This window comes from Mauremys reevesii, linkage group 8 (assembly GCF_016161935.1).
Source record: "Mauremys reevesii isolate NIE-2019 linkage group 8, ASM1616193v1, whole genome shotgun sequence".
Classification (NCBI taxonomy): Eukaryota; Metazoa; Chordata; order Testudines; family Geoemydidae; genus Mauremys; species Mauremys reevesii.
The window spans coordinates 912,149-931,746 of NC_052630.1; the positions used below are offsets into that span (position 1 = coordinate 912,149).

Below are 19,598 nucleotides of genomic sequence, written 5' to 3' on the forward strand. Positions count from 1 at the left end.
ACCACTTGGTTTAGGGGAGCTCTCAAGGGTGGCCCAGGACAAAGGCAGCCCTGGGCATGGGCCACACATCCCAGCCACAGGTGATGAGCGGGGCAGGGGACAGAAGGCAGCATCTGGGCTGAGGGCAGCTCAGGCTTTGCAGAGACCTGTGGGCTGTGCCAGGCCTGAGGGTGGGAGTACCCTAGGGGTGGGGGTGCCCCAGGACTGCTGCCTCTGCCCCATGGCAGGCTCATTGGCTGGCCCCTCACTGGCCCTACCTTGGCCTGTTCCCAGAACTGCTCCCGGTTGAGCCGTTTCATCTCCACAGCCGCATCCGTCTTCTGATAGGTCGTGCCCTGGAACAGATGGGGGTCAGCGGGGTGCAGCAGTGCCCCAGCACCAGCGGGGGGGGGGGGGGGACACAGTGGTGCCATGGCAACAGCAGGGGGAGGGGCGGCAGAGCCTGGCGGTGCCCTGGGATCAGCCCCCCCATGCTGGAGCCAGGCAGCATGGGGCCACAGGGCTCTACAGGTCCCAGATAAGGGCCCGTCTCCCCAGCCCCTGAGCAGTGGGTCTGGGCCAGGCGGCGGAGGATGGCTGACGGGGCAGGGTCTCTAACCTGCTGGGGAGAGGGATGCAGGTGGGGGACCGGCTGGAGGCGGGGCCTTACCACGGGCTCGGCGTTCTCGTCCTCTCGCAGCCGCAGGCGGTGCAGCACGGGGCTGGAGATGCGAGCCAGGCCGTTGGAGAGGCGCTGCCCGATGGCCCCCGGGTCCACGTCCTCCACGCTGCTGGCGTTAACGATCACATCCACACCCTGCACCAGGAGAGCAGCATGGGAGAGATGGGCTGGCCGGCGGGAGGTGGGGGGGGGGATCTGAGCCGAGAGTGGCACCAACCCCCAGCAAGGTGCCAGCCCCGCTCCTGGGCGCCTCAGGGCTCAGCTCCCCTGGGCTGGTCCGCACCTGCCCCCCCGTGGGGCTCTGAAGGAGCTTAGCTGTCAGCTGGCCAGCGGAGGGTGCGGGGTCCCAGCACAACTGGCGGCGAGGGGGAAAGACAGAGGGAATCAGTACGAACCCAAAAGCCTCGTGTGTAAGGTTCCTGGCTGGGAACTAGAAATTCTGCTGGCCCAGACGGTCTCCCGCAGCACTGCTGCGAGCCGTGGCCAGTACGCGTTTGCCAGGCCTCACCGTGCTGGGCCAGGGAGGCTGCGAGTTTCAGTGTCACTCTGTGCGTTTGCCTTGGTGCAGCCCCACAGGAAAGGGACCCGCCTGTAACCAGCAGCTCCGGGCCAGCCCAGCTCACACCTCGGCTCTGCACAGAGGCCAGTTCCCAGCCTCGGGGCTGTGGGACGGGGGGGGGCTCTGCCGCTCGCCGGTCCCGCAGCTCCGGTGCACCTCCCGCAGGCGTGCCTGCGGAGGGTCCGCTTGTCCTGCCCGAAGCCGCGGGACCAGTGGACCATGCCGCCGAAGGCAGCCTGCCTGCCGCCCTCCTGGGGACCGGCAGCGCCCCCCCCCCCCCGCGGCCTGCCGCCCCAGGCACGCGCTTGGCGTGCTGGGGCCTGGAGCCGCCCCTGCTGTGGGACAAGGGTCTGCCCCTTTCCCGACTCTGCAGCCAGAGGAAGGGAACGAGGGACCGTGCAGAACGAAAGCCCGGCTTGATGATCACATTTCAAAGGCTCAAACTTTTCTTTTTCTGTCTCTTCAGCAAAGGGTCCCCAGGGGGCGGTTGGTGGGGGGGTACCCGGGGGAGGGGCTCGGCAGGGCGTGTGCCTGGCACTCAGCAGTCCCAGGGCTCTGGATACCAAACCCAGCCCTTGTTTAACCAGTTGAATCTTGGGCAGCGGCAGGGTCAGGTTAACACCTCAGACTCTCTGGGCCTGTCACTGCCCCCCCCGCCCCACTGACCTGGAAGAACTCTGCGATCTTGGCCACATGGCTGGCACAGGCGCACTTGCGGGCATCGGCCACGTCCTCCCCCACCTGCCGGGGCACGGAGAGCAGAGTGAGACGGGGCTGCAGAGGGCACCAGGGCAGCAGCGAGGAGTGGAAATTCGGGGGGCCAGGCAATGGCAGATAGTGTTTGCTCAGTGTCTCCCCCGACACCCTGGTCCCAGCCTTGGCGCCCCAGAGAGGGCGTCACCCGCCAGCCTGGGCACATGCACGGGGCAGCTCGGAGCTGTCGGAGCGTCACTTTCTGACGGGCGGGCACAGAGCTCTGCCCTGCACCCCAGTGACGCTCCGCACCACCGTGGTGGCACCACACCCCTGCGCGCCCACCCAGGCTACACGCCTGGAGTCTGGAGACCCCCCTCCACCCAAGCCCAGCTGGGTCCAGTGCAGGGATGCAGAGGTCCACTAGGTGGCAGCACAAGAGCATGACGGGTGCTGAGCCCAGGAGGGATCCCTGGAAAAGCCCCGGGACTCTGGAGATTGGGGGTCCTGGGGGGATATTCCTAGATGTTCAGGCCACACAGGACTGTTCCTCTGAGCTCTGGCAGGCCGGACAGAGCGGCCCAGCCTGGATTTACAGACTCCAAGCGAGGCAGAATCCGCCCAGCCTGCAGCAAGGAAATTCCCAATGAACTGCAGTGGTCAGTTCCCCATCGGTGCCTTCGGGTCCGTCTGGCTTGTGTCCTGTCCCATCTCCAGGCACCGGCTCTCGTTCTGCCTTGGCTGGCAGGACTGAAGGCCCCTGCTCTTGGGAATCTCCTCCCCACGTCGGTATCCAGAGAGCAGGGTCAGGGCACCTGGAGCCTCCCCTGTTCAGCCAATGGACCCAGTTCACCAGGCAGGTTTGCCAGGCCCTGGATCGCTGAACCTTCTGCGCACGCCCAATATCCTGTTTGACGCCCTGGCTCAGCTGGATCCCGTCACGACTCCAAGTCCTGTTCTGAGTCGCTGCTTTCTCAGCTGCTGCCCCCCCTCGGGTGCCAGATGTGCCACCCTGTTTTGCACTGTGTTCAGACACGCTCGACTAACAAGCCCAGCTGCCCCCAGAACTGACCAGTCCCCAGCCTCAGTCCCTCCCAGAACTGGTGTGTCGTTTGCAAACTTTACGAGCAATGACGTGATATTTTCTTCCAGCTCACGTTGACTAGCATTAGGCCAGGAACAGGCCTCAACCGGGCAAGGCTCTCCCACCACCTAGAGTGAGCGATCAGACAGCGTATAGGAACAGGCACCCAAGCGCCGCAGAACAGCACGACCAGCCCCCCACCGCACTGACTCAGACGAGGTGCAACCCACACCGGACCCTGAGCTTCATCATCCCGAACGTGCAAACGGCTCAAAGGAGGCGCCCCCCGCCCCCCGCAGGCCTGCGCCAGTCCCCCTCCCCCACGGGCCCTACTCACCCAATTGACCAGGACGTATTTGGGCAGTGCTGCCTGGGGCTCTTTGACACTGCAGAAGCCGTACATCACCTTCTGGTTCTCAAAGTGGCCAGCGAGCTCCTGCAAGCCACCTCCTGGCAGGGCAGGGAGGAAGCAGAGTCAGCCCGTCTGTCCCAGGCAGGGGGTGGGGCAGGGAGGAACCAGGGACAGTCTGTCCACCCCACCCCCTAGGGGTCACGTTTTTTGTGGGGAGGGGTGTTTAGGCTCCCTCAGACCCCCAGAACTGCAGCCCCCATTAGCAGGAGGGAGGGAACCCCCGTGGGCATTGGCTGGGTGGCAAGGACAGCAGCACAAGGTTGGGGGGCTGGGGTCCCCTTACCTCCCGACGCAGCCAGCTTCAGGTCGTCAGACTCATCCTCATAGGTGTACAGAGCCCTGTGGGAGGAGAGCGCGTGAGGGCCAGGGAGTCTCCAGCCACACCCCCTGCGCCTGCACCGGACACCGGGGGGGGGGGGGCGCACAGCACCCGCTAGAGCCTGCTCACTGGGGGGCCTGCACCCCCTACCATACACAGCGCACCTGCCAGCCCCCCCAGAGGAGGGAACCCCACAGCAAAGGGGAAAGACGAGGCTGCGGGGTGCCAGGCATGGGCCAGAAGCTGGCACTCCCTGTTTCCCAACAGCTGTGGAGACCTCAGCCCTGGGGAGGAGATTCCCACGGGAGAACCGGGATGAAGGCGGGGAGCTGTGCCCCCCGGCACTGGGCACTCCAGGCCACGCTGCACGACCCCTTCCTCCACCCAGCCGCGTGGCCTCACGCTGACCCTGTGGGCACCCATAGAGTGGGGTGCAGGGACCCCAGCAGAGCCCAGCTCCCAGCAAGTCTCTGCCGCTGGCACAAGCCTTTCACCAGCCCCCCCGGCAGCACCCTCAGCCTGCCCCAGCTACCTGGGCACCTGTCCCAGTGCCAGCAGGGAGAAGCCTCCACGTGGCCGCGCCCAGCAAGACGAGGAGCGGGATCCAAGTGGCAGCCCCATGGGGGTCTGTGAGCAGGGAGTGGGGGTTAGGAACCCCCACCCCTGGGCTTCGGGCCCTGGCTGAGCAGCCGGTGGCCGCAGGGCTGGGTCCTAGCCCCCAGGCGAACGCACCTAGCCGCTGAGCAGCTCCTTTCCACCTCCCCCCATCCCCAGCAGCGTGGGGGAGGGGACCAGGATTCACCCGTCTGGGGCCAGTCAGCGACTATTTACCCACGGGGCCCGCTGGGACGAGGGCAGCAGCGCCCCCCGCAGGACGCAGCGAGAGCTGCTCACGTTCCCGGGCTGCGTGAGCCCCTGGCAGGGAGCGGGAGGGAATTAAAGCAGTAGCAGCAAATCAATGAGCCTTCAGGGGGCGATGGGGGCTCCATGGAGACGGTTTCTTGGATACCGGCCCCGCTCCGGGCTGTGCTGGGCAAGGCCCCCTCCCCCCACCCCCCGCAGTCTTTGCCCTCCTCTGCATCCCCTGCACCCCCCAGCGGCGGCCCCTCCTCAAAGGTGGGGGTGGGCAGCAGCAGAGTCGGTCCAGGCCTGGTGGGCGAAGACAGGGAAATTTCAGCTTATCTAGGCAACCAGCATCCTCTGTCTCCATGGCAACCACCCAGCTCTCCAGCTGGGATGGTGCTCGCAAGCTGAGGAGCTGATTAGTGGGGGAAGCGGGGGAGGCGTCCGAGCGGGGGCATTAGCTGCTGTACTTTGCCCCCACGGACCTATCTTGCTCCCCACTGCAGCCTGGCCCCCCATTCCCCCAGGCGGCTGAGGGACACTCTGTGAAGCCAGGGGCCTTTGCTGAATCACCATATTCCCCATCTGCTGAGCTGGGATCCCCTCCTCCAGCTCCTCATCGGCCTGAGCTTCCGGGATCCTGGGGGGGAGGGGAAGGGCCCCTTGGCCTCATCCTGGGAGGGGCAGGCACGTTAGCCCCCGCAAGCCCAGAGCAGGGGAGGGGGAATCACAAGCCCAGGCCCCACCCCTCCCTGGGCATCCCCCAAGGCAGAGCTAACAAGCCCCATTCATCCCTCACACGTGTGCCCCTGGAGGCTGCAGCCTCAGGCTCTCAGCTCTGCGGGTCCCCGACCGTCAGCACTGAGGGCCCCCCAGCCCGCGGCCCAGTGAGGGCCATGCCAGCAGGAGCCCCTAGCTCAGGGGAGGGCAGATCCAGCCCATCAGGGCTTTCGATCCAGCCCGCGGGATCGCCAGCCCCGTGCACAGCGGGGCTACGGCAGGCTCCCTGCCTGGCCCCTAAGGGGGGAGCAGAGGGCTCCGGGCGCTGCCCTCGCCTGCAGCCACCCCACCCCCCCGCAGCTCCCATTGGCTGGGAATGGGGAACCACAGCCAATGGGAGCTTCGGGAGTGGTACCCACAGGTGAGGGCAGCACATGGCAGAACCACCTGCCCCACCCCACCCCCAGGAGCCACTGCCGCACATGCTGGCCACTTCCGGGAGCGGTGCGGGGCCAGGGCATGCAGAGATCCTGCCTTAGCCCCACTGCCACCCCGGAGCCGCTCGAGGTAAGCGGTGCCAGGCCGGAGCCTGCACCCCAACCCCCTGCCCTGGCCCTGCATGCAATTTCCCCACCCAGATGAGGCCCTGGGGCCAAAAAGTTTGCCCACCCCTGCCCTACCCCTCAAGCAGGATGCTCTTGCCAAGCCTAGTAACCACTAAGCCCCGAGCCCAGGGACACGACCCCCACCGCCGTCCATCCTTGTGGCTCTTGTGGGCCTTCCCAGCCCCCCCTTCACCGGGCAGAGCCCTAACCCAGCCATGGGCGCAGACTGCTCCCCCATTCCCACAGGACCCTGGCATGCCAAGCGCTGAGTGGGGGGACAGGAGCAGCTGCACCACTGGGGTCCGACACCGCCCAGGCAGCCCACCCCCCAGCTCCTGAACCGGAGCAGAGCTGGCGGTTCCGGGCCACCCCCCTCCCCGAGGCACAGATAATGGCATAAGGGAGATCAACGTTAATCCCCAAATCCAAATCTCCCAGATTGGCAGCTCCTCCCCAGCCCAGGCTGTCCCCACCCCCACCCCTCGATCCGGATGGTCCTGGACTCTGCTCCAGCGCAGCTGCAGGGATGAGGGGATGTGCGGGGACCCTTCAAATCCCAGCCCACCGCACCGGGGCACTCGCCTGCCTGGCAGTGGGGAGCCCACGGGGTTCCTGCACCCCTGACGAGCGCCACGGGCCGCAACCAAATCCCTGATCCAGCCCCCGGCTCCAACATAACCAGACAAAGAGCGGGCCCAGCCCCACCCTGCACAGCCCCCTCCCCCCTCACCGGGCACTGCCCCCTCATGCACAGGCACAGCCCCCTCCCACCCCACACCGGGCGCTGCCCCCCCATGCACAGCCCCTCCACCTGCATCTGGCACTGCCCCCCCCCCCGCACACCCCTCTCCCCCCAACACCGGGCACTGGCCCCCCATGCACAGCCCCCTCCCCCTGCATCAGGCACTGCCCCCCCCCACGCACAGCCCTCTCCCCCACCGGGCACTGACCCCCATGCACAGCCCCTCCCCTGCATCAGGCACTGGCCCCCCATGCACAGCCCCCCCCCCCACACACAGGGCACTGGCCCCCCATGCACAGCCCCCTCCCCCTGCATCAGGCACTGCCCCAGTGTCCTGCCTGTCCCACACCAGGGCACTGCCCCCGCCCAGTGTCTGGTGCCATGCGATGCCCTGCCCCCCACCGCAGCAGAAAAGTTCCTCCCTGCTGCATGCCCAGCCCTGGCATCCGAGGCCTCCCCCACCTGCTCAGGGCAGGCTGGAGCCAGAGGAGACTCAAGGGCTGGGTTGGCACCGCCTGGCTTCAGCCAGCGTGAGTGGCACTGCCGATGGGGGAAGGGCAGGTGGGGGTGACACCAGCGGAGCGGGAGCAGTGCTGTGGGGAGAACATGGGGGTCACCGTGGGGCAGGGAGCCTGGGCGGGGCTGAGGGATACTGGGTAATTTCCTTCCCCCCAACCCTAGCATGGCCGGGTCAGTGCCCAGGTGGCCCGAGCCCCCTTTTCACAGAGGATCTGCCCAATGGCATAGCACCAAAGCCACCGGGAGCCCTGCTTCCTGCCCCGGGCCCGGGCCCGGGGGGAGCGCGCCCGGGGGCCGGGCCCGGGCCCGGGGGGAGCGCGCCCGGGGGCCGGGCACGGGCCCGGGGGGAGCGCGCCCGGGGGCCGGGCCCGGCCGGGAGCGCGCCGGGCCGGGCCCGGGCCCGGGAGCGCGCCCGGGGCCGGGCCCGGCCCGGGAGCGCGCCGGGCGGGCCGGGCCCGCCCGGGGAGCGCGCCGGGGCCGGGCCGGGCCCGGGAGCGCGCCCGGGGCGGGCCGGGCCCGGGGAGCGCGCCCGGGGCCGGGCCTGGGCCCGGGGAGCGCGCCGGGCCGGGCCGGGCCGGGAGCGCGCCGGGCCGGGCCGGGAGCGCGGGGCCGGGCCCGCCCGGGAGCGCCGGGCCGGCCCGGGGAGCGCCGGGAGCCGGGCCCGGGCCCGGGAGGGGAGCGCGCCGGGGCGGGCCCGGGCCGGGAGCGCGCCGAGCCGGGCCCGGGCCGGGGAGCGCGCGGGCCGGGCCCGCCCGGGGAGCGCGCCCGGGGCCCGGCCGGGAGCGCGCCGGGGCGGGCCCGGCCGGGAGCGCGCCGAGCCGGGCCCGGCCGGGAGCGCGCCGGGAGCCGGGCCCGGCCGGAGCGCGCCCGGGAGCCGGGCCCGGCCCAGCCCAGCGCCATCGCAAGCCATCCTGACCTCCCCTTAACTCACACAACGGGCAGCTAATTTCAGCAGCTTGGTTCCCCGTGTGCCTGGCCCCAGGCCAGCGGCGCAGTGCTGGTGTGAGCGAGCTGCACGGGCACCTCTGCTGCCCGGCGGGGGCGGGGGGTCCCCAGGCCCAGGGCTGATGGGACGGGGTGACAGGAAGCAGGCAAAGGAGGAAGGGACACGCAGCGCAATGGTAGCTGTGGGCAGAGCACAAAGGCCCAGAAGGCGCCTGCCCCGCTGCCCTCCCACAGGCTGCGAGCACCTGGCCGCTCTGCCTCCCGGCTCCTGCCGCAGAAAGTCCCACAGGCCACCGGTGCCCCATACACCCACACGGGCTGTAAGACCCCTCCAGCCCCCTGGCCCAGCCAGGCCTCCGCCCCATTGGCACCATCTTCCGCCCTGCGTTCCCTCGAAGCTGCGCAGCCGCGCACCTGCCCAGGCAGCCCCGCACGGGGGCTCAGGGCTGCGGCAGGGAGAGATGGACCCGGCGTGGACCTGTCCTGGACTTGCCGCAGCCAGCCGGGGAGAGGAGCCCCTCCCTCGACCCCATCTGTCCCTGGGGCAGCCTGCACCCCGAGCCCCTCATCCCTGGCCTCACCCCAGAGCCTTCATCCCCCTGCACCCCAATCCCCTGCCCACCCCTGAGACTCCTCCCTCATCCCCTCCCACCCCCCAAACCCCTCATCCCTGGCCCCTCCCCACCCCAACCCCCTCAGCCCCCGCCCCACCCCAGAGCCCTCACCCCCTGCACCCCAATCCCTGCCCAGCCCTGAGACTCCTCCTCATCCCCTCCCACCCCCAAACCCCTCATACCTGGCCCCTCCCCACCCCAACCCCTCATCCCCAGCCCCACCCCAGAGCCCTCACCCCCCTGCACCCCAATCCCCTGCCCCAGCCCTGAGCCCCACCCCCACCCCATGAATTTTGTTATATGCACCAATATGAAGGTGATGGGTCACACGTAACAAAACCCATCCCCTGGCGGGGATCCCTGCTGCCGCTGCCTTGCCCAGAGCTCCGGGCACAGCAGCAGACAAGCCGGCCAGTCAGGCCAGGGGGGTGCAGGATGTTGGGATCCCATGGGGAGGAAGCAGGGACAGAGTCCCTGGGCCAACCCATGGGGAAAGGACCTGGAGTCCCCAGGGGAGGGGGATCCTCCCCATGAGACCCCCCCTCGAGTGTCCCTTTGTCAGCCCCTCGGGTGCCTCTTGCACCCCAGCCACTGAGCCAGCGCCCCCCAGTGCCCTGGGAGCAGCACTGCCCCCTGCCCTGCCGGGACAAGGCAGCACATTCCACAGCCCGGCTCAGGGCCCAGCAGCCAGCCAGGGGGGAAGCGGAAACCACGGGCCCGGGACATGCTTCAGACACGCCTGCGCAGAGCATGGCTGGGGCCTGGGGCAGCCCTGTTCCGACCCCCGCGCCCCACGGCCTGGAGGGGGAGAAGCCCTGGCCCCCAGCCCCAGCCCCAGCCTGCGCACATGTGTTTCCAATGCAGCCCCAGCCACTCACTGCAGGGAAAACAGCACCAAATTCCTTTCCTATGGAGTAATGGGCCCAGCCACCTCCACCAGGCAGGGAGGGGGAGGGGCCGCTCTGACCCCGCTCAGGGGAGGGGAAGCCCCAGACTAAACATCCCCTTCCCTGTGCTGAGCAGCCCTGGGATGGGAGCCCCGTCTGGGCAACAAGGCCGCGCTTAGCAATGCTAGTTCCCTCCATGGCCCCACTCCAGCCCCGTCCTCCCTGCTCTGCCGATGCCCCTCACTCCCGACCCGCAGCCCCTGCTACCCCAGCCCAGGGCTCCCCCAGCCCTGCCGGTGCCCCTCACTCCCAACCCGCAGCCCAGGGCTCCCCCCAGCCCTGCCGGTGCCCCTCACTCCCGACCCGCAGGCCAGGGCTCCCCCCGGCCCAGCCGGTGCCCCTCACTCCCGACCTGCAGCCCAGGGCTCCCCCCGGCCCTGCCGGTGCCCCTCACTCCCAACCTGCAGCCCAGGGCTCCCCCCGGCCCTGCCGGTGCCCCTCACTCCCGACCTGCAGCCCAGGGCTCCCCCCGGCCCTGCCGGTGCCCCTCACTCCCGACCTGCAGCCCAGGGCTCCCCCCGGCCCTGCCGGTGCCCCTCACTCCCGGCCCGCAGCCCAGGGCTCCCCCCGGCCCTGCCGATGCCCGTCACTCCCGACCTGCAGCCCAGGGCTCCCCCCGGCCCTGCCGATGCCCGTCACTCCCGACCTGCAGCCCAGGGCTCCCCCCGGCCCTGCCGGTGCCCCTCACTCCCAACCTGCAGCCCCTGCTACCCCAGCCCAGGGCTCCCCCCAGCCCTGCCGGTGCCCCTCACTCCCGACCTGCAGCCCAGGGCTCCCCCCGGCCCTGCCGGTGCCCCTCACTCCCGGCCCGCAGCCCAGGGCTCCCCCCGGCCCTGCCGGTGCCCCTCACTCCCGGCCCCAAGCCCAGGGCTCCCCCCGGCCCTGCCGATGCCCGTCACTCCCGACCTGCAGCCCAGGGCTCCCCCCGGCCCTGCCGGTGCCCCTCACTCCCAACCCCCATCCCAAGGCTCCCACCGGCCCTGCCGATGCCCCTCACTCCCAACCTGCAGCCCCTGCTACCCCAGCCCAGGGCGCACCCCAGCCCTGCCGGTGCCCCTCACTCCCGACCGGCAGCCCAGGGCTCCCCCCCGCCCTGCCGGTGCCCCTCACTCCTGACCCCCATCCCAAGGCTCCCCCCGGCCCTGCCGATGCCCCTCACTCCCAACCTGCAGCCCCCCAGCCCTGGGCTCCCCCAGCCCGGCCGGGGGCCCGCACTCCCGACCCCCAGCCCCTGCTACCCCAGCCCTGGGCTCCCCCCGGCCCTGCCGATGCCCCTCACTCCCAACCTGCAGCCCCTGCTACCCCAGCCCAGGGCTCACCCCAGCCCTGCCGATGCCCCTCACGCCCAACCTGCAGCCCCTGCTACCCCAGCCCAGGGCTCCCCGCACAGCTCTGATGATGCCCCTCACTCCTGACCCGCAGCCCCTGCTATCCGAGCTGAACCCTGAGCACAGAGCATGATGCCCTGAGAACTACTCATGCACAGTCTCTCTCCCAGAGGATTGTGGAGCAGCCACCCCCTCCCCGCACCACCTCACCCCATCCCCAGCCTCCTCCCCATGCACCCAGCTTCCCTCCCATGCACCCAGCTTCCCCAGAAGAGAACCCGGCTCCCGGGTTAGATCTTTATAAAGGAACAATCAGGCCCAATGGTTGGGGGCGCTGCCCCTCCCAAGAAGCTGCAGGGTTCCCAGGGCTGTCAGCCCAGAAGCACCACATGCCCAGCAGTGACCTAGAGGGAGGGGGCAGAGAGCCCAAAGGAGGGAGCAAGGCCTGAACCCCAGCGAGCGAGTCCTGCTCCCTCACCAGCCTGGGCAGCCGCAGCTGAAGCGGCCCCCTGGCCCCCAGGCGGGCTGCACTCACCCCAGCCATGGGAGAGGTTTCTGCAAGCTCCGCTGCAGGAAGCATGTGGGGCAGGTCTCTGGCCTGTGCTCCCCAGGCGGCTGGACAATGGAGTCTCTGAAAGCCTTGGGCCCAACGGGGCTCGTCCGGGTCGGTGGGGAGGTGACCAGAGCACACTGCTGCCGGGGCTGTTGTTATGCAGCACACAGCATGGCTGGCTGGGGGACCGGCTGCATAAGGAGCCCATTGTTCAGCCCCGGCCGGCCCGTGCTGCATGCACAGAGTGTTTCCCAGGGGACCGTCTCCAGTGGGCAGACTGGGCCCTGGCACCCCAGCTCTCGGGAGCTCTCCCTGCCCTGCCCCTGCTCCTTCCCATGGTGCAGTCCCCCCTGCCCCCCCGGGGCCAGACGGGCCCACGGGGGGGCTGCTCAGCTCAGCCTGAGCCACAGGAGGTGGCGGCCTGGAAGGGGGGGTCCCAGCCAGAGAGCACAGCAGAGTCTGTCAGAAGCCAACCCAACACTGCCAGTGTCTCCTGGCCCCTAGTTGGTCTGAGCAGAGATTTGCTGCCCCCCTGGGGGACACCCTGCTTTGATGAGCAGTGACGAGGCTCAGCCAGACAGGCCAGAAGGGCCCTGCTGGACGGGGTCCTGGCCGTGACCTCTGGGAGACGGGGTCCCGCTGGCTGCTGGGGGAGAAGCCAATGGCCCCGTCTGCAGGATTAGCCAGGTGCCCGCCACACCCCAGGGGCCAGCAGCAACACGACTGCCCCCCACACACACACACACCTGGGCCGGCAGGGGTGACCTCAGGCTGGAGCAGGGACTGAGCAGGGCGGGACCTGGCCTGCCAGGGTGGGCACTCGGTGCTGCCCCCTGTCCAGCACCGAGGGTCTTATCCTGCTGCCTGGCACATGCCCCCTCCGGCCTCATCCAGCCTGTCTCGGGTAGGACCCCCCTGCCCGGGTCCCTGTGCGGCTCCGCCCTGCCCGACTCCCCCCACCTGGGCAATTGCTCAGCAGCCCCATGTGACATCAATGGCCGCTGGGCCAATCAAATGGCACTGGATCAATCTGCAGCCTGCAATCTGATTGGCTGCAGGCTGGGCCTCACCCCACAGCGGCCCCAGCAGCCCCACAGCCAGCCAGGACGTGCCAGGCCCTTCGGCCTAGGAGCCTCCTGCTCCCGGGGCCTGGATCACGTCTCGCCAGCAACAAGCCACCTGCTCCATGCCAGAGCTGCCCCGACGCCAGCCCGCGACTCTGGCCATCTCCAAGGGCTGGCGGACGCCCGGCCCCTAGGTCGCTGCTCCCCTCGCCGCCAAACCCGGGGCCTTGGCTCCAGCCACTTTTCCATGCAGCAGCCCCCGGGCCAGGAACAAAGTCTCCCTTCGCCTGGGCCTCCATGCAGCCCCCCACCCACCACAGGCTCAGAGCCGCCGCCAGAGCCCCAGGGCTCCACTCCATCCCCAGCGCTAGCGCTGCCTTTAGCCAGGCACCTCAAGCCCCTCCTCCCTGCCCTGCACACCCCACGGAGCTTCCCCACTTCGCCCCCTCCTCGGCGCCCCCAGCCCCCGCCCAGCCCTGGCACTCCAGCCTCGCTTCACAAAGCAGGTCAGAACTCGCTGGGGCCCACGCTGGCCCCCAGCCTCCAGCTCCCCTCACCCCCCACTTGCTGCATCACTGGCCATCTCCCCGCAAGCCTCTGCGCCTGCTCCCTGGGCCTCGCCCCAGCCCCCCAGTTATTGCTCTGCAGTAACATGGCTGGGGAGGGGGCTGCTGCCCCTCCAAGCCCCCGGTCCTGTGGCAGGGGGTGGCTGACCAGGGCAGGGCAGGGCAGCACCCCTGCTCCCTGGCAGAGGGCGGGAGAGGCAGGGAGCGGCGCAGAGCAGCAGAGGGGAAGTACAGACTCGCTGGCAGGGCCTCCTGGGTGCACAGCCGCAGGGCAGGGAGCAGGCCCCAGGGCTCGCTGACAGCAGAGCCGGGCGTGTAAAAGGGGCACAGGGCTCAGCAGGGCCAGCGGGCGGGAGGGGCCCAGCGGCCAGGCCAGGGGGCAGAGCCTCACTCGTGTGCAAGCAAAGGCAGACTGACTGGGGGCCATTTACTGGGGGGAGACGGCAGGGAGATGGGTGTGGCTTCAGGGGCCAGACGGTGCAGATCCTTTTCCCAGGCCTGGCTGGCTCGGACCAGCGAGTGGGGGCAGAGAAAAGCTCCAGGCCCGAGAGCCCAGGGAGCCTCCGGAGGCAGCCACGGCCCTGCATGGCCGCTAGCCATTCGCTTCCCTCCATGCCCTGGACAAAGCCCCGGCGCCGGCGAGTCCGGCCAAGGGGCTGCGTCGCTATTTCACCCCAGAGACTTGGCACCCTGAGACCCTGCTCCCACGGGAACATCCCGAGCTGTGCAAGGGGGCAGGGAGGCACCTGCCTGGCACCTCACGGGCTGCTGGGGAAGGACGACGGGAAAGAATCCACAGCGACGGGCAGGGGCGGCTCTAGGCATTTGGCCACCCCAAGCACGGCAGGCAGGCTTAGGAGCCGCCCCACGTTAGGAAACCAGGGAGAGCCTGGGGGCAGGACCGGAGCCACGGGGCCTCTTTGCTCAAAGACAAAGACTGAGCTGCCCTGGAGCACCCAGCGAGGCCGTTCCCCAGCCTGGTGAACAGGGAGCAAGCGCCAGCCCCGGGAACGGCGAGCCAAGGCCAACGGCAACAGGAACCGCGAAGCGGCCAAACTGCCGCCCAAGCTCCCCAGAGCCCTCGCTCCAGGGGGGCAGCTCCCGGCAGCGAGTTCACCTACTGGGGCCCATTAGACAGAGCCGCCGCCCCACACCCCAAGGTGCTGGGCAGGTCGGGTGACCCGCTGGCTGAGATCACAGCCCCTCCATGCCAGCCAGCAGGGACCAGCGCTCCCCGTGTCCCCTGCGCAGGGCGCAGCCTCGGGGGCTCTGGTTCGGGGCCTGGGGGCCTGTGTCTCTGGCACCGGAACCAGCCACTCCAGCAGGAGGCGATTTGGGGGGGGTCCCTCCAGCAGAGGCAGGGCAGGCGCTGCCTCGCAGAGAAAGGGAATGGGGCTCCAGGGCTGCCCATCCCCGGCAGGGGCCTGGTGGGTCAGGGCCCCCCGACAGGAGGCGATGGGCCTGCTGGAGCCAGCGGCAGGGCTGGGACCGGAGCACACGGGAGCGAGTGGCGGGGCCGACGGGAGGATGGGCACGGCTGGCAGCCTGACCGCCCCCCGCATCCCCCAGCCCCCGTCCCTCCCCCAGCCCCACCCTCCTTTGTGCAGCGTGTCGCTACAGACACTTGCACCCCGAAGGCCCGGCAGCCCCGAACCGCCCGGGCCGGGCCGGGCCGGGCCGGGGCCGGGGCCGGCGCTGGGGGCCGGGGCGGCAGACTCCGCGGAGACGGACCGCGGCCGGGGGGCAGGAGCGGGCTCCGGGAGCTGGAGCAGCCTGGGCAGGGCTCGCCCGGGTCCGGGCCCCCTGTGCCCCGGGGGGGCGCGTCCCGCGCCCCGCAGCGGGCGGTCCCCGGCGCCCCGGCCCCGCCGCCCACGCACCATTTTGGGCGGCTCGTGGCCGCTGCTCGGGGTGCGGGGTCCCCGGGCCGGTCCCCGCGCCGCGCTCACCAGTCCGTGGGGCTCCTCGCCGATCACCTCCTGGTAGGCGGCCAGCAGCGCCAGCCGATGCGCCCGAAGCTCACGCCCGCCATGCCGGGCGCAGGGAGCCGCTCGAAGGACCCGGCCGCCTGCCTGCCTCGGAGACACTGCAGCAGCCGGGCGGGCGGGGCGGGCCAGGGGCGGGCCGGCTCCGCCCGCCGCCGCGCCGCATCCCGGCCTGGCGCGCCCCGGCCCCCAGCGCCCCGGCCCAGCGCCCCCAACCGTCCGCCCCTGCGCCCCCTGCGCCCCCAACCGTCCGCCCCCACCGCCCCCACTGCGCCCCCAACCGTCCGCCCCAGCGCCCCGGCCCTGCGCCCCTCATCCACCGCCCGGTGCATCCCGGCCTGCCGCGCCCCGGCCCCCAGCGCCCCGTCCCTGCGCCCCCCAGCGCCCCGTCCCTGCACCCCTCATCCACCGCCCGCCGCATCCCGGCCTGGCGCGCCCCGGCCCCCAGCGCCCCACCCCTGCGCCCCTCAACCGTCCGCCCCCAGCGCCCCGTCTCTGCGCCCCTCATCCACCGCCCGCCGCATCCCGGCCTGGCGCGCCCTGGCCCCAAGCGTCCCCAACCGTCCGCCCCCCAACCGCCTGGACCCCCAGCGCCTCTCACCCGCCGCATCCCGGCCTGCCACGCCCCGGGCCCCCAGCGCCCCATCCCAGCGCCCCCCTAACCACCTGGAGCCCCAGCGCCCCACACCCCGGCCTGCCGCATCCCGGCCCCCAGCCCCCCCGCCCCGCGGCCGGAACCCCAGTGCCCCCAACCGTCCACTCCCCCAGTGCCCCATTCCTGCGCCCCTCCTCCACCGTCCGCGGCATCCCGGCCTGCCCGCCATGGCCCCCAGTGCCCCTAATTGCCCGTTCCCAGCGCCTCCCAGCGCCCCTTAACTGCCTGGACCCCCAGCGCCCCTGACCCGCATCCCAGCCAGCCGCGCCCCAGCCTCCAGTGCCCCCCAACCGTCCGCCCCCCCAGTGCCCCATCCCTGCGCCCCTCATCCACCGCCTGCCGCATCCCGGCCTGCCGTGCCTGGCCCCCACCGCCCCACTGCCCGCCGCCGGGACCGCCCAGCACCCCCCAACCATCTGCCCCGCTAACCGCCTTGAACCCCCCAGCTTCCACTGGCTCACCCTGCCCCCGCCAGGGCCCCTGCCCAGCCCCCGCACTCTGTCCCATGCACTGACTTTCTAATCTGTGGTTCTGCTGCCCCACTGGGCGGCACGACACCTCTGGCAGGAACAGTGTGCTAGGCCCAGTGGCCACCCTCATCCCAGCCCGCATGCCTCCGGCTGGCACCCTGGGTATGAGGGAACACGCTGCCTCTGTGACGAACTGGGAATGTTCTTAATGTTTTCTCTGAATATGGTGTTGGTGCCTCAGTTTCCCCTCTGCGGTTCTTAAGTATCTAGGTGGTGGGATAAGGGTGTATGGTTGCCTCAGAGCAAAGGGCCAGTGCACCTAAATGCCTGACACTCTGTCTCCTAGCAACTGATGGCCTGGGCCCCTCCTCTGCAAGGTGCCAACTGAAGGTGTTGGAGACAAAGAGGTCAGGTGACCTCCTGGCCCCGGAAAGGAACTGAGCAGAGGAGGGGCTGGAGGGGGTTTCAGTCTGGAGCTGGCTGGGGACGAGGAGTGAAGTGCAGACGTGGGGGTCTGGCTCACTGCCCCCCAGAATGGACCCGGCCGAGGGGTCCGGTTTGCTGTACCTACAAGCTCTGTGTTAGACCCTGTTTCTGTCATCGAATAAACCTCTGTGTTACTGGCTGGCTGAGAGTCATGTCTGACTGCGAAGTGGGGGGTGCAGGACCCTGTGGCTTCCCCAGGGCCCCGCTGGGGCGGACTCGCTGTGGGAAGCGCACGGAGGGGCACGTGCTGAATGCTCCAAGGAGAGACCCAGGAGGTGAAGCCGTGGGAGCTCCTTGCCCTGCAGACAGGCTGCTCCGAGGGAGAGGAGGCTCCCCAGAGTCCTGCCTGGCTTGGTGGGGAGCAGTTCCAGACCATCGCCCGGGGACTCCGTGACAGCCTCCTTTCCTCGCTGCCCTCTCCCTGCAGCAGGGGTGCGGGCAGACTTTGCTGTGCAGTGAGTGGGTCCTGGCTACTGCTTTGTTTCAGAGCAGCCCGGTGCCCAGCTCCCTGCCCCCTACAGCGAGTGTGGCTGCTGGGCTGCCATGGCACCTTGCGTGGTAGGTGCCAACACGCCACTTCTCCTGTGTCACGTCCTTCATTAGCACTGCCTGGCTTGGCAGGCGGGTGCTGTGCCCCCGGGGGAGCCCACGCAGTCTCCAGCACCATGCTCTGACCACAAAAATGAGCACTGGACTTCAGCTGCCCTGCAGGGCTCCCTAGCTGGCCTCAGACAGGCACCAGGGTCCCTGCTGGTCCAGACCTGTTCCGCCACACAGCTGGTTTCATACCCCCAGCCAGGGCTTAATTTGTAATGACAGAGTGGTCAGAGCTCAAGCTGTTTTTTTACATTCATAACTCACGTGGCAGGCCCAGGGTTGCCGGGGCTCAGCCCTTAGGGTGACCAGACAGCAAATGTGAGAAACTGGGACGAGGGTGGGAGGTAATAGGAGCCTCTATAAGAAAAAGACCCAAAAATCGGGACTGTCCCTATAAAATCAGGACACCTGGTCACTGGATCAGCCTTGCCACAAATGAAGCGCTGCTCCCAGCTCCATGGGGAACGCTGGGCCGGGCCTACAGGTCAGGAAAGCTGCTAGAAGGCAGCCAAAGGCCGTGCCCCAGACCTCAGCCCCCCGGTGACCTGCCATGAGAACGTGGGCAGGCAACATCCCCCCCAGTGGCCAGCTCTTGGCTGCAGCTTGGGGCCTCCCCCCAAGCATTAGCCTTCCTCAGGCTCTGCTAACTGGGCGCACGACCCACTAGGCCCTGCTCCTGCAATTCCACCGACTCCTGCCACGCTCCACTGCCTGGGACCTTCCCCCAGGAGCCTTCCCCAGCCACTGGCACCACGAGAGCCAGGAACTCGTCTTAGCATCTTCCTCGGCAGGGAATCTGCTGCCCAGGCCCCTCCTCTGTCACTCACACTGGCCTCCTCACCCCGCCCTGAGCTCACCCGAGAGCCGATGGCACAAGCTGGGATCAGCGGGGACCTAAGGAAGTCACCAGCCAAGGAACACTTACAATGGTGCTGCAGGGGGCTCAGGAGTGGGACGCTGCCTGCAGCCAGCACTGACACCGATGCCCCAGCATGGTACCAGGGTGCGGCGCTGCAGGGGGCACTCGTCCCTCTGGTCAGTGCTGCTGACCCCACTGGCCCAGCACCATGCAGCAGATCAAAGGCAATGGTGAGGGGCTCCTGCCTGTTAAAGCCCCCCGGCGCTCTCCGCAAGAGGCAGGAAAGGCCCTGGGTCCTGCCTGGACTCCAGCTCCAGCACCTCTCCAAATGCCCCTGCACACGCAGCCTTTCCTGAGCTGCTGCGTAGGGTCTGGGCAGCTGCCACCTCGCCCAGTGCCACTTGCAGGCTGCTCTGGGCCCGTCGTGCGGAGAGTTCAGCCTTTGGGAGCTTTGTTCTCTCAAGGCAGCTGGACTGGGCAGAGTCCCAGCCCCGGCTCCGCCCACCCCCAAGCTCCCCCCACTCCTGCCAAAGCTTGCTGGCTTCTCCAGCTCTGCAGCACTTCGGGCCCGGAGCCCCTGGCCTTGCCAGAGACAGAGCATTAAGAGCTCTGCCCCCTGCACCCCTTGTGGCTCTGCTAACGCGGGGAGCAGTGAAATGAGGAATGCTGACGTGCACAGGAAGCAAATCGACAGGGGCCAGGCCCACCTTGCCGGGCCCCTGCGTCCTGCTTGGAGTTGTGCTCCTGCTGGGGAGCAGCGCACGGCCTGTGGAACTCACTGCCCAGGCACGTGAAGGTGGAGCTGTAACTAGACCCGTTCATGGAGGACAGGTCCATCAAGGGCTATTAGGCCAGATGGGCAGGGATGCAGCCCCACGCTCTGATTGCCAGAAGCTGGGAGTGGCGATCACATGATGATTTCTGTTCAGTCCCCATGAAGCACCTGGCACTGGTCACTGCCTGCAGACAGTCCCAGTCTTGTCACTCTCACTTCAGGAAAGAGTTCTCCAGAGCCCGGCTCAGTCGTGTCACTGTCCTCTGCCTCTCTTCGGGGGCTGCAGGTCCAGCTGGAGCTGGGCTGTCCAGTACTGGGGCAGCGATTTAGTGGAATTGTACTTCCCCGATTAGTCTCCAGCCCGATTTGTGCTTTTACCCACAGCATCACATTGAGCAGGGGTCTCCACTGAGCTATCTGCAGTGATGCTCAGGGTCCCTCTTGGAGCTGAGAGCTAAGTCAGACCCCTGTAAGCCAGCTGAGCAACACTGAGCTTAATTTTCCATCATGTGACCCATTCCCCAGGCCTGGTCAGGGCTTGCTGAAGTTCCTTAATCTTCTCTGAATAATCGTGTCATTGCAAATGTTGCTAGCTGTCTG

At 69.1% G+C, this 19,598-nt stretch overlaps 1 protein-coding gene across 5 annotated transcripts in view; it reads right to left on the minus strand.

Moving 5' to 3' along the window:
* DBN1 (drebrin 1) overlaps window positions 1-15,268 on the minus strand; it is a 29,127-nt gene extending 13,859 nt beyond the window's left edge. For 2 of the 5 annotated variants that reach the window (XM_039486328.1, XM_039486327.1), the window contains exons 1-6: window positions 4,261-4,364; window positions 3,693-3,748; window positions 3,335-3,447; window positions 1,887-1,961; window positions 650-796; window positions 258-335 (exon numbers count right to left, since the gene is read on the minus strand). In XM_039486328.1, the coding sequence (XP_039342262.1) occupies window positions 258-335; window positions 650-796; window positions 1,887-1,961; window positions 3,335-3,447; window positions 3,693-3,748; window positions 4,261-4,349 (558 nt within the window). In that variant the 5' untranslated portion in view covers window positions 4,350-4,364. Of the gene's footprint in view, window positions 1-257; window positions 336-649; window positions 797-1,886; window positions 1,962-3,334; window positions 3,448-3,692; window positions 3,749-4,260; window positions 4,365-4,559; window positions 4,650-12,290; window positions 12,438-15,120 lie in introns of those variants that run through there. The other 3 variants (XM_039486329.1, XM_039486330.1, XM_039486331.1) reach the window with 3 other exon arrangements.
* Window positions 15,269-19,598: the final 4,330 nt, after the last annotated feature.